Genomic DNA, 13,882 nt, shown 5'->3' on the forward strand with positions numbered 1-13,882 from the left:
GAGTCGGTGATGCCATCCAGCCATCTCATTCTCTGTCGTCCCCTTCTCCTCCCGCCCCCAACCTTTCCCAGCATCAGTCTTTTCCAGTGAGTCAACTCGTCCCATGAGGTGGACAAAGTATTGCAGTTTCAGCTTTAGCATCAGTCCTTCCAATGAACACCCAGGACTGATCCCCAGGTAAAAAGCAGGGAGGGAACACAGCTCCACCCATCAACAGAAAATTGGATTAAAGATTTACTGAGCATGGCCCTGCCTTCAGAACAAGATGCAGTATCCCCCTCAGTCAGTCTATCCCATCAGGAAGCTTTCATAAGCCTCTTATCCTTTTCCATTAGAGGGCAACTGAAAACCACAATCACAGAAAACTAACCAATCTAATCACATGCACCACAGCCTTGTCTAATTCAATGAAACTGTGAGCCATGCCACGTAGGGCCACCCAAGACAGAAGGGTCATGGTGGAGAGTTCTGACAAAATGTGGTCCACTGGGTAAGGGAATGGTAAACCACTTCAGTATTCCTGCCTTGAGAACACCATGAACAGTATGAAAAGGCAAAAAGATGGGACACTGAAAGATGAACTCCCCAGGTTGGTAGGTGCCCAAAATGCTACTGGAGATCAGTGGAGAAATAACTTCAGAAAGAATGAAGAGACAGAGACAAAGCAAAAACAACACCCAGTTGTAGATGTGACTGGTGATGGAATCAAAATCCGATGCTGTAAAGAGCAATACTGCATAGGAACCTGGAATGTTAGGTCAATGAATCAAGGCAAATTCGCAGTGGTCAAACAGGAGATGGCAAGAGTGCACGTCAACATTTTAGGAATCAGGGAACTAAAATGGACTGGAATGGGTGAATTTAACTCAGATGACCATTATATCTACTACTGTGGGCAGGAATCCCTTAGTAGAAATGGCGTAGCCATCATAGTCAACAAGAAAGTTCGAAATGCAGTACTTGGATACAGTCTCAAAGATGACAGAATGATTTCTTCATTTCCAAGGCAAATCATTCAATATCACGAAAATCCAAGTCTATGCCCCGACCAGTACTGCTGAAGAAGTTGAACGGTTCTATGAAGACCTACAAGACCTTCTAGAATTAACACCCAAAAAAGATGTCCTTTTCATTATAGGGGACTGGATTGCAAAAGTAGGAAGTCAAGAAACTGGAGTAACAGGCAAATTTGAACTTGGAGTACAAAATGAAGCAGGGCAAAGGCTAATAGAGTTCTGCCAAGAGAATGCACTGGTCTTACGCAAAAACCCTTTTCCAACAACACAAGAGAAGACTCTACACATGGACATCACCAGACTGTCAACACCAAAATCAGACTGATTATATTCTTTGTAGCCAAAGATGGAGAAGCTCTATACAGTCAGCAAAAACAAGACCGGGAGCTGACTGTGGTTCAGATCATGAACTCCTTATTGCCAAATTCAGACTTAAATTGAAGAAAGTAGGGAAAACCACTAGACCATTCCGGTATGACCTTAATCAAATCCCTAACCATTGTACAGTAGAAGTGAGAAATAGATTTAAGGGACTAGATCTTATGGACAAGGTGCCTGATGAACTATGGATGGAGGTTCATGACATTATACAGGAGACAGGGAGCAAGATCATCCCCAAGAAAAAGAAATGCAAAAAAGCAAAATGGCTCTCTGAGGAAGCCTTACAAATAGCTGTAAAAAGAAGAGAAGCGAAAAGCTAAGGAGAAAAAGAAAGATATACCATTTGAATGCAGAGTTCCAAAGAACAGCAAGGAGAGATAAGAAAGCCTTCCTCAGTGACCAGTGCAAAGAAATAGAGGAAAATAACAGAATGGGAAAGACTAGAGATCTCTTCAAGAAAATTAGAGATACCAAGGGAACACTGCATGCAAAGATGGGCTCAATAAAGGACAGAAATGGTATGGACCTAACAGAAGAGAAGATATTAAGAAGAGGTGGCAAGAATACACAGAAGCACTGTACAAAAAAGATCTTCATGACCCAGATAATCACGATGTTGTGATCACTCACCTAGAGCCAGACATCCTGGAATGTGAAGTCAAGTGGGCCGTAGGAAGTATCACTACGAACAAAGCTAGTGGAGGTGATGGAATTCCAGTTGAGCTATTTCAAATCCTAAAAGATGATGCTGTGAAAGTGCTGCACTCAATACGCCAGCAAATTTGGAAAACTCAGCAATGGCCACAGGACTGGAAAAGGTCATTTTTCATTCCAATTCCTAAGAAAGGCAATGCCAAAGAATGCTCAAACTACCGCACAACTGCACTCATTTCACACGCTAGCAAAGTAATGCTGAAAATTCTCCAAGCCAGGCTTCAAGAATATGCAAACCATGAACTTCCAGATGTTCAAGCTGGTTTAGAAAAAACAGAGGAAGCAGAGATCAAATTGCCAGCATCCGCTGGATCATCAAAAAAGCAGGAGTTCCAGAAGAACATCTATTTCTGTTTTATTGACTATGCCAAAGTCTTTGACTGTGTGGATCACAATAAACTGTGGAAAATTCTTCAAGAGATGGGAATACCAGACCACCTGACCTGCCTCCTGAGAAATCTGCAGGCAAGTCAGGAAGCAACAGTTAAAACTGGACATGGAACAACAGACTGGTTCCAAATAGGAAAAGGAGTACATCAAGGGTGTATACTGTCACCCTGCTTATTTATCTTATATGCAGAGTACATCATGAGAAACAGTGGGCTGGAGGAAGCACAAGCTGGAATCAAGATTGCCGGGAGAAATATCAATAACCTCAGGTATGCAGATGACACCACCCTTATGGCAGAAAGTGAAGAAGAACTAAAGAGCCTCTTGATGAAAGGGAAAGAGGAGAGTGAAAAAGTTGGCTTAAAGCTCAACATTCAGAAAACTAAGATCATGGCATCCAGTTCCATAACTTCATGGCAAATAGATAGGGAAACAGTGACAGACTTTTTTTAGGGGGGCTCCAAAATCACTGCAGACGGTGACTGTGCAGATGCTATGAAATAAAAAGACGCTTACTTCTTGGAAGAAAAGTTATGACCAACCTAGACAGCATATTAAAAAGCAGTGACATTGCTTTGCCAACAAAGGTCCATCTAGTCAAGGCTATGGTTTTTCCAGTAGTCATGTATGGATGTGAGAGCTGGACTATAAAGAAAGCTGAGTACGGAAGAATTGATGCTTTTGAACTGTGGTGCTGGAGAAGACTCTTGAGAGTCTGTTGCACTGCAAGGAGGTCCAACTAGTCCATCCTAAAGGAAATCAGTCCTGAATGTTCACTGAAAGGACTGATGTTGAAGTTGAAACTCCAATACTTTGGCCATCTGATGCGAAGAACTGACTCATTTGAAAAGACCCTGATGCTGGGAAAGACTGAAGGCGGGAGGAGAAGGGGACGACAGAACATGAGACAGTTGTATGGCATCACCGACTCAATGGACATGAGTTTGAGTAAACTCCGGAAGCTGGTGATGGACAGGGAAGCCTGGCTTGCTGCAGTCCATGGGGTCGCAAAGAGTCAGACACAACTGAGGGACTGAACTGAACTGAAACAATGGCGAAAACAGGAAACTTCACTAACAGCTTAACACTAATATCACCAAATAGGAGCAAACTGATATCACTTCTGGATGTGATAACCTCAGAAGGATACATCACTTAAGTAGTGTTCCAGCCAAAAATGCACAATCTAACTTTAATCATGAGAAAACATTCAAACCCAAATTGTAGTCTGCAAAAATACCAATGTCATGAAAGACTGAGGGGTTATAACAGATAAAAGGTAACTAAGAGACATGACAACTAAACACAACGTGTGCTCTTAGTTCTGACCCTTTACCAGAGAAAAGAAAATCCATATAAAAGACATTACTGAGACAGAGAACGAAACTGAAATGTGGATGGGAGATAAAAGTACATCAGCAATCAACCCCCTGAACGCTGTAACTGCACTGCAGCTATAAGAGAACAGCCTCATTCCTAAGAAATACAATGTAAATATTAAGGAGTAAAGAGGACTTACATATTCAACCTGTTCTCAAATGACTCAAGAACAGGAGAGAGAAAGGGGGAGCACCAGACACCTAGCTAGAATGCTGAAATCAGTAAAACGGAAAACTAGGAAGTGTACAGGAGTTCTCCGTTCTATTCTGGCAACTTGCAACGTTGAAACTATTTCAAAATACGTTTAAATGGGCATCTGAGACACAATGATACATGTTATTCAACAAACAGTGTCATCCAATCAAAAACTTGGGTGAGACAATAGATAACTTGGTCACTCTAGCTATTTATATTCCATCTATTTCTGATAGGCAACTTTGAAAGAACCATTTCTAAAGTACCTGGTATCAATGTCAGCCGCCTGGATTGTGTTAAAAAGCAATTCAGCAACACCTACTCCCTCGACATTGATCAAGTGAGGCTGAAACAGAGCTTCCGGTGCTTCAAACCTCTCTCCCCCGACTTTGATAATGCGGCCATCTGGGAGCTAGAGACCAAGAACAATCAGGTATCAGCAAAAGATTAAAAAGTTCCCAGTGTTCTTTAGATGCTAGTACGCCTGTTTTATAACCAAAATCATTAGCAATATATTTCTCCCAAAATACATTTTTTTAAAAAAAAAGTAAAATACATTAAAATAGTTGTTTTTATTATCATGCTCTGTTCTGCTTTTGAAATGATATGTCCTGACCCCAAATAACAGGAATTTCTTGAAGGAGTCACCAACACACAAATGTGTGGTGTCTACCAGTGTGTGCAAGTGAGCACAACAGGTAGCGCTGATCACCCACAGCAACTGGACTTTTGCTGGAGTCAACGCTGTTTCTCTTTATCATTTTAACACATTTTTGAGTTTACGGAGATTTTTACCATGTAGCACAGACACATTCAATTAAAAATTTTAAATTTCTTTCACCATTTCATAATTTCTTTTGCTATCAAACACTTTACATCACATGTGAAACTTCTATCAAACCATTTAATCCAAGGAAAATCTCATGATCAAAAAAGCTTAAGGACGCTAACCTATTTTTTAGTATCCTACTTACTGCTGCTACTGCTGCTAAGTCACTTCAGTCGTGTCCGACTCTGTGTGACCCCATAAAGGGCAGCCCACCAGGCTCTGCCGTCCCTGGGATTCTCCAGGCAAGAACACTGGAATGGGCTGCCATTTCCTTCTCCAATGTGTGAAAGTGAAAAGTGAAAGTGAAGTTGCTCAGTTGTGTCTGACTCTTCGTGACCCCATGGACTGCAGCCTACCAGGCTCCTCCGTCCATGGGATTTTCCAGGCAAGAGTACTGGAGTGGGGGTGCCATTGCCTTCTCCATCCTACTTACTAGGTCCTATTAAATTTTTAAATAGATACATACAATTTTAAGAAAGTAAGATTTAAGGAACTGGTAAGATACCACTATCATATGACCCTGTGCAGAAAACCCTTAAGTTACATCATTTTATGTTTAATTAAATGAGAAATGTTAAACAAAAACTCCCTCACAATTCATAGAATTGACCTAAGTAACAAGCATGTTGGTATATACTGGCATTTGATACATTTCTATATGACAGACCAGAATCAGTTTTACATTAACATTTCTAACAGCATATCAGTTTAAAATAACATAATTATAAAAACTATATTTAGATTCCCAAACTCACTTTCCAACATGACAAAGTATCTCAAAGCAAGTTCTTAAAGACATTTCCTCCATGCTTGATCTAACTGTATACAGTATGTGCAGCGCAATCACATCTTTCAAAAACTCCAGAATTATCTTTTAATAAATTTTATCAAATTTCTTTTCTTAAAAAAATTTACCCTTAACAAAATAAACACAACCATCCAGTGACTTTATTTTGTTGTTGTTCTCAAAAAAAAAATTTTACTCTTAACAAAATAATATATATAAACCAAAGATTACACATTGTCCTGGCGTTGTCACCCAGAAGTAGAAACAGTATATTCTGCTTCTCAGCCCCTGGCCTTAGTCTATAATCATCTGTCAGCTCCTCTTACACTGGTTAGCAACCTTCAGCAAAAATACTAGAACAAGTCTCTAAACAAAACCAAAATGTATAAAGAATTGATTCCCTATGTTCAAAGCTCCTCCATTCTTGTTTTAAAATAAACAAAGTGGATTTTTAATGTTCTCAAATCCCAAACAACAACTTCTGGCAAACCTCCAACAGAAATTCATGTGTGATGTATCCATCTTCGTTTCCAAGAGCATTCAAAAGCAACTGAGAGTTCCTTCACACTCTTCTCCATTACAAGGCAGTCTCTCCTCTAACTGATGAAATTTGCACCTACTGGGGAATCTTCCTTTGAAAGGAGTCTCCTCATTCGAAATCTTCTTAAGTTCCTGAGCGGAGGAGTTTGGATATCAGATTCACAAGTTTCTGCCGGAAATTCAGTTTGTCTCCAATTCTCCTCAACTGAATGGCACACTCAACTTCAGGATCTCGCTGATCCTTTCGGGCTTCCATAATCCTCCATCCGTCCTTTGCAGAAGAACCGTGATGGCATCAAGCGCTGTTCCCGCTTCTGCCGGGACCCGCGCGGGGCTCGGCTGGGCGCTCCTGCGAGCCCTTCTTCCAGGCATCTCTGCAGACGGCCGCCGGCAGACCCGGGCAACTCAGGGATGCAACTCGAGCACCGCCGGTCTGCAGGAGCCGAATAGAGCGAACCGCGCGCCTGCGGGGACCTCGCAGCTCTCCATCCAGTGACTTTAAAAACCACATGAAATCACCCAAGATATATGGAAAAACTTCATTTGGCAGACTATCATTAGCATTAAACGTCTGTACCTGGACAATGAGGCTTTTCTCAAAGCTCTGGTTGGAGGCCAGCCCAGGGCCACCTACTCTAGGAACTACTTACCTCTCAGAAATGTTAAAACTGTACGCCTCCCAATTTCTCTGCACCAAACCTTATCCTATCCTCTATTTGTCCACTATCTTCCCTCTTCATCAGTTCCCGATTTGTCACAAATACTTTGGTAACCTGCCTCAAATTCTGAGAAAGGAGGGAAGAGATAAAATATTTCTAGTTCCCTCATCCTCTGCCTCATGACACTTTCTTCCAAAGTCAGGTAGACAATAAATTATAAATCTAGGGGAACTATCAAGAAGGCCTCAGGAAAGAATCCCCAGGGCAAATCTGTAGATGACTGAGTTGCAAAGTATTGATTTATTGAGTATTTGGATCAGTATCTTCTGAAATGAAACATATAACTTATAAAAATTTTAAATTATTTTTAAAGTGACTATTTGGTACATATTTGTGATATGCTCTGTTTATATGAATTAAATGGTGGAAGAATACTTGCTTTTATTGCCTATCATTCAATTTCAGTTTTGGTGGCTCAGTGGTAAAGTGTCTGCCTGCCAAGGGTTCAATCCCTGGGTTGGGAGGATCCCCTGGAGAAGGAAATGGCAACCCACTCCAGTATTCTTGCCTGGGAAATCGCATGGACAGAGGAGCCTGGCAGGCATCCATGGGGTCGCAAAGAGTTAGATATGACTTAGCGGCTAAACAACAGTAGCAGATCAAAGACACAGTATGAGAGTACTTTATACCCAGATGAAAAGGACAGACTTAAGGCAGCAATACACTGAAAATTCAACTCCCCTGATATAAACTATAACTTGGTTCTAAGTATCATTAGTTACAATTTCAAGTTAACATTTGTTCTGAACATCTCATTAAGAGAATACTAAATCAGGAAGACTGCCAACTACTGAACTGTTAAAGCAATCCTACAGGATGACCATTTTCCACAGTATCTTAGAATACCATTCCCATGAAATGCTGAAGAATACCATAATCATGTACAAATCAGCATATCAAAGGTTCTGAGAAGTCCTTTAATAAAGTGAAACTGACTCTCTCCCAAACTTATCTGACAATGTAACCCTTCATTTTAATTTTTGTCAATACCTACTAATATCTCAGAGAAATAACATTATGTGAAACCCATGCTGAAAAATGCTACTCCAGGTACTAGAATCTCAAAATAACATTTCATATCTAACTGTATCCTAAAGTAGAAATGCAATATATGATTCTTGCCTTATTAAAATAACTAAATCATAGTATCATACTGTAGAAAGACATTAAATGTCATACATATACAAATTATAACAACCCAAACCCAAAGTACTGGATTCTAAGAAAACCTCCTTAAGCACACACCAACAGTCACTGTCGCCCACTTTAAAACCATACATATATTATACACCAGATATACTTACTGTGTAAGATTCAACCAATACTGTGGTTTCTAAGGCCAGTTTCTGCTCTTGCTCAATATTATATCCCACATAACACAATTTTTCTTTAATCATGCGAACTGTTTCAAAATCAGCAGAATGGTTGAAGGCATATCCCCTCAACAGAAGCAGCTGGTACAAAAAGACAGCAGTAAGTCCACAATTAATCTGAGTGAGTTCAAGTCCACAAAAGGGATTAAAGCTCTCTAAGTATGTTACATCAATACCAAATACAATGGACAGCAGAACCTTAGCTCTTACTAGAGAGGAGAATATTACTTACCATAAAAGAATTTACATTTCACAGAAAAGTTTCATAGGGAGTGACAGAATTAACAGTTAATGAATAATAAATGGGCAAAATATCTATTAATAAATAATATTTTAGCACTGGATTCCTATAATCTGCAATTTACTCAGTCAATGCCATAATCATGAAATATGTCTGACACATATTAGAGGGGCAATAGTATTTGTTAAGTAGACAAACAAAAATGAGAATTCAACCTGACAGGAAAAACAAAAACACACACAATACACATCATAAACAAATTAGACTTTTCACATAAAAAACTAAAAATCCTCTGATCTTCGTGTTTATATTCAAAAGAAAACTCTTGGGCAATCCTTTCGCAGTCACCCTCAAATAGAATTCTGGCTTAGAATGATATTGTAATTCTCATTACCAATCTTATTGCTAACCCAATGTCAATATGAAGACTTAACACAACCCAGAACAGTCTTTCCACAGTAGTACCAGTGACATATTGGACCTTATAATCCTTTGTTGTGGGGGAATGCCCTGTTCATTGCAGAATGTTTAGCAGCCTTCCTGCAAAGATGTAACAACCAAAAAATGTCTCTAGACATTTCAAAGTGTCCCTGGAGGAGTAGCATCATCCCTGACTGAGAACCACTGACCTGGAGAGAATGTACTGACTACAGAGTTCTGGTACAGACAATACTCTAAATCTTTTTTTCCCCACATTACAAAAACCACACATGCTTCCAAAGAGTGGCCTTATATATCTACCTTATCCAGCAATGTTTTAAAGAATATCATCACTCATTACATTCACAAATAAATTGGTTTACGGCTGAAAGGCTGCCCAAGTTGTTCAAGGAAGTCTTAAGAGTCTTCTTCCACCTTTGACATACCTCTCTTCCCATTCCTCAGGAAAGGCAAATTATAATTACATAATGATGAACTCTCATTAGTACACAAGAGATCATGTGTGTGAATCTCATACAGATTTTTATATGAATAAAGTACTGTGCCACTTCTCTGGTGGTGCAGACTCACTAGAATCCTGAGGTGATACATTCAATTTTGTTTTAAGTAGATATATACAAACTTACAAAATCTAATTCTATGATATTCTCTTTTGCTTACCTTGATAAGGTATCTGGTAATATCCCTCCCAGCAATATCCAGTCTCCTGGTAAGGTGAGGGAGAGAAAAGCCTTCATACACTGGGCAAATGTGAGTCACACCATCTCCAGAGTCTACCACGACTCCAGTTAATAAACCTGTGGAAGAATCATGAAGTTGTAAACAAAAAGACAAATAGAAATAGAAATAGAATAGAAATCAAAGCCAGCAAACTTCAAGTATTTCAATATTCAAAGATGCTGACTTCTTTACTAATTGATTAGAAACATCACCAACCAAAATGGTCTAAAAGCTAGCATTTCCTTATTATTTGCTTATTTTGCAGTTTATTTCTAACACACAGACACTGAAGTCAGTGTTCACATGCCTCCTGTGAGATCTTTAGTCTGATCACGTGCTCCCCCAGTGATGGGAAGAAACAGACCGTCAGACTGAGGACTGAAAAATACAACATGGTCTTTAATCCTAACTTTAATCTGGATCCCTGAATTCCTCTGAAGTCAAATTCTCTAAAGCATCATGGATAACTTTTATGAAAACCACTGTGAAGGGTAAATGTTACACAAATTAATAGTGAATCTGCTGAAATAATCTAGTTCTTTATTATTATTTTTGTCATATAGTATATTCAAAACTCCACTGTGTGGAAAATTTCTGTTGATACAAAATAGCTAGAAATCAAGAGAATAATTCATCTTGACTAGCCAAAGAATCACTTCAATTATTCACCAGAAATCAAGAAAGACAGTGTCAGTTAAACTTTTTAATAAAAGACCAGCAAAGAAGCCACCTTCTTTCTTGTGAGTGCATGTGTTCTAAGTCGGTTCAGTCGTGTCCGACTCTGTGATCCTATGGACTGTAGCCCACCAGGTTCCTCTGTCCATGGGATTCTTCAGGCAAGAATAATGGAATGGGTTGCCATGCCCTCCTCCAGGGGATCTTCCTGATTCAGGGATGGAACTCACATCTGTTACATCTTCTGCATTGGCAGGTGGGTTCTTTACCACTAGCACCACCTGGAAAGTCTCTTTGTTTCCATTATGTGCTATTTAACGGTATAAAGGGGACTTCCCTGATGGTGCAGTGGTTAAGACTGCATGCTTCCAATGTACGGGACACGTGGGTTTGATCCCTGGTCAGGGGGTTGTGGAATTAAGATCCCACATGCCATGCAGTATGGCCAAAAACAAAAATAATAAAATGAAATTTATATATAAAAGTACAAATGGCTGAAAGTTAGTGTTTCAACACTTTTTGTGCCAGAGTTAATTCAGAAAAAAAATTTTTTCTAAATCACATTTTCTAGCAGTTTTTAAGTCTAATCATACTTTTAACCAGAATAGGCACTATCTACAGTTGCTTATTATTTTATCACTGTCCCATCCCTGAATAGACTCTCCCTCTCTTAATAAAGATGTTTCTTCAAAACATCTAATTTATCTCTGAACACATTTATTCAAACCATCTCCTACTGAAGTTCATATAATTTGTTTTTCCTTGCTTGATTTTGCAAGTTTCATAAAAAAATCATACACTGCCTCTTAAGGTTGCTTTCTTTTAAACAAGAGACTTTCTACTGCAAAAAAGAAGAATCCACAGTATTATTAATTCAAAAATGCTCCCAGTAATATCAACTAAAGCACTAGATTACTCATTCTTTCTACTTCAATTCTGAATGATTCTTTAAAGCTCAATCTAGTTCTTAACTTTTCATTCATACCCTCCCTGACCATTTTAATCTCTAACTCAGACTCCATAATTCCAGTTATTCCCCTCAATCCTGTACACAAAATGCAGTCAAACATACGTTCTTGAATCACTGTGTCACCTCTTTTATTCAAAAACCTTTCCTGGCTCCAAATGTAGCTTCTTACTTTTTTGATTTAACTGGTAGCTTTTAGCCACCTTATTTTTATGCAAGGTGAAGAGTTCTCTTTGGCTGAAGAGTTCTTTTGATTAGAATTACTGGAGTATCACTTCTCAAAATTAAGAATTCAATGTTTAAACAAAAGCAGCTAAACATCAGGAGTTAAGAAAGGATATCTTCTCCTTGGACAGAAATAAATTTATGACTATTGCTAGAAATATCTGTTAAGGTCAATTTTATTCAATTAAAGCAAAAATTCATTTCAGCAGAAGTGTCCCATCTCCACCCCCTAAATGGAATCACCAATTTCAAAGCTTAGATTCAAAAATTTTAATATCTATTTTTCCAAAGTATTTTCTAAAATAAATTCTGAAATTTACTTTAAAAAAATGAAACACAATTTCCTAGATGCAGACAAACACTAGTTCCTCAGAGCCTGGCTATAATGGACTAAAGGGCAAGAAGATCATATGTAGCTTATTGAGTAGCTGACTGCTGTATCCTCTGTCCTAAACAGAACGCCAAGCTCATGCCACATTTGGTGAATGAATAAAGCCTCTTTAAAAAATTAATTCTCCCCAAGTATTTTCTTAGTATATATATGAAGTAGTAAAGATAGTTTTAAAACCTAGTACGTATTTTGACAGAGTGATTTTTACTCATCCATGTGTAGAATCAGATGGATCACCATAATATTAAAATTTGTTTCCTAACACAACTGACCTTTGAACAATGTGGGGGTTAACCTGCATATAACTTATAGCTGGCCCTTTGCATCCCAATTCAACCAACTATGGACCGTGTAGTACTGTAGTATTTACTATGGAAAAATATCCACATATAAGTGGAGTCATACAGTTCAAATTAGCACTATTCAAGGGTCGACTGTACTGTCATACACCACTTAAGTACTAAGGTTTGACATTTAGTTGTCACCTCCTTCAGAAACCTTCTCTGACATGCTAAATCAATTTCTGTATCTTTTCCCCATTAAGAGTCTAAGTTCTTGAGGGATCTTTACATTTTAAGTGCCCAACAGGCTCTGTGCACGTATCTGATGGCCTCTTAAGTTCTCCACAAGATCATCAGGATAGAGTTCTCCCTACATGGCTACTATTTTATTTCCAGTAGATACGGAGGCAGTTACTAATGGCAGTACCAAGAAAACAAAGTAAAAGTAGGTCCCCTCCATTAAATCCACTTCAAAAGTTGGGAAGGTACTCTCAAATGTCTGCCTTTTCCTTTATATTTAATCTATTATGTATTTGACAAAGATAATTTTATATGAACTTTTCTGGCTTTTTTAAACTCTTGAAATTCTGAGGACAGATTCCATGTTCATTCTTCCCTTAAAAAATTTTCTTAAATAGCCTAAAAAAGAAGAAACTTCTTACTTTTAAAAAAACTGAGAAGTTTCTTCTTAAGTCCTTCATGTTTAGTAAAGAAAAATGTGTATATTTTATTTGACAAACTGTGGAATATTTGAATAAATATAAATATATAAAACTGAGCTTTCTGGGACTTAACACTTCCTGAGAAATCAAATTCCTCCGACATAAGATACATGTAACAAATGTTTGCTGAATTAATGATACTGAAAGTTAAGCTTCACCTACCTTGAGCATACAAAGTCAGGACTGCCTGGATGGCTACATACACACCAGAAAACTGGTAAGTTTCAAACATTACCTGACAGTGCAAAAGGAAAGGGAAAACATTAGTATTTAGAAATTACATTACATATATAATGTAATATATATATTAATCTATGCTTTCTTGATGGCCAGAGTGGATTAGCTGATCAAAATAGAATCAAAGGACCCAAAAGAATCTTCCATTCTCTTCAACAGTTTCTTGGCTCTATTAAAGTCCTGCTGTCAGAGAGCCCCAATTTTGAGGACGGATTTTTTTTTTTAAATATACACTGAGTCCCCAAGCATTTCGTAAGTGCTACAAAGCAAACATTTCTGAGAGTTTTTAGCTAATGGCAGATTAGAGTGAAACAAAGTGTTCTGTTTTTGAACAAGACTTTCTCATGTCCCTTAAGGGAAATATCTTTTAATTCAAAGACAAACTATACAAACTACTTAACCGCCAACCTTCCCATTCCTTTCCCTCAACCTGGGCCAAGCAAGACTGTGGCTCTACCTCCAGGTAATAAATGGTACAGCAGGGAAACAAAACTAAACAATTCTTGAATGCTGGCAGATCCAGAAGCTGCTCAGCTGCTGAGTCTGCGCTCCACCTGTGCTGAGGTCCACTGCGGGAAGGAGGAGCTCCTTCACATCCTCTCTGCTCACAATGCTGCTCATTGTCTGTATCGCAGGTTGGCTGGGAATATTCTGTAGG

The 13,882-nt window shown here is 38.6% G+C and overlaps 2 protein-coding genes across 2 annotated transcripts in view; both read right to left on the bottom strand.

Moving 5' to 3' along the window:
* The window catches only part of ACTR2 (actin related protein 2), a 38,718-nt gene that overhangs the window by 9,102 nt on the left and 15,734 nt on the right, over window positions 1-13,882 (bottom strand). The window contains exons 4-7 of the mRNA XM_055399679.2: window positions 13,150-13,222; window positions 9,667-9,803; window positions 8,256-8,405; window positions 4,343-4,488 (exon numbers count right to left, since the gene is read on the bottom strand). Of these exons, the coding sequence (XP_055255654.1) occupies window positions 4,343-4,488; window positions 8,256-8,405; window positions 9,667-9,803; window positions 13,150-13,222 (506 nt within the window). The remainder of the gene's footprint in view (window positions 1-4,342; window positions 4,489-8,255; window positions 8,406-9,666; window positions 9,804-13,149; window positions 13,223-13,882) is intronic.
* On the bottom strand, window positions 4,496-8,246 carry LOC129539258 (phorbol-12-myristate-13-acetate-induced protein 1). Its single transcript, XM_055399680.2, has 2 exons — window positions 6,536-8,246; window positions 4,496-6,467 (listed from the first exon to the last, which is right to left on the bottom strand). The coding sequence occupies exons 1-2, from the start codon at window positions 6,602-6,604 to the stop codon at window positions 6,357-6,359; spliced, it is 180 nt and encodes a 59-aa protein (XP_055255655.1). The 5' UTR covers window positions 6,605-8,246; the 3' UTR covers window positions 4,496-6,356.

Source organism: Moschus berezovskii, chromosome 11 (genome assembly GCF_049115385.1).
Source record: "Moschus berezovskii isolate FMDL1 chromosome 11, NW_MosBer_1.0, whole genome shotgun sequence".
Taxonomy (NCBI): Eukaryota; Metazoa; Chordata; class Mammalia; order Artiodactyla; family Moschidae; genus Moschus; species Moschus berezovskii.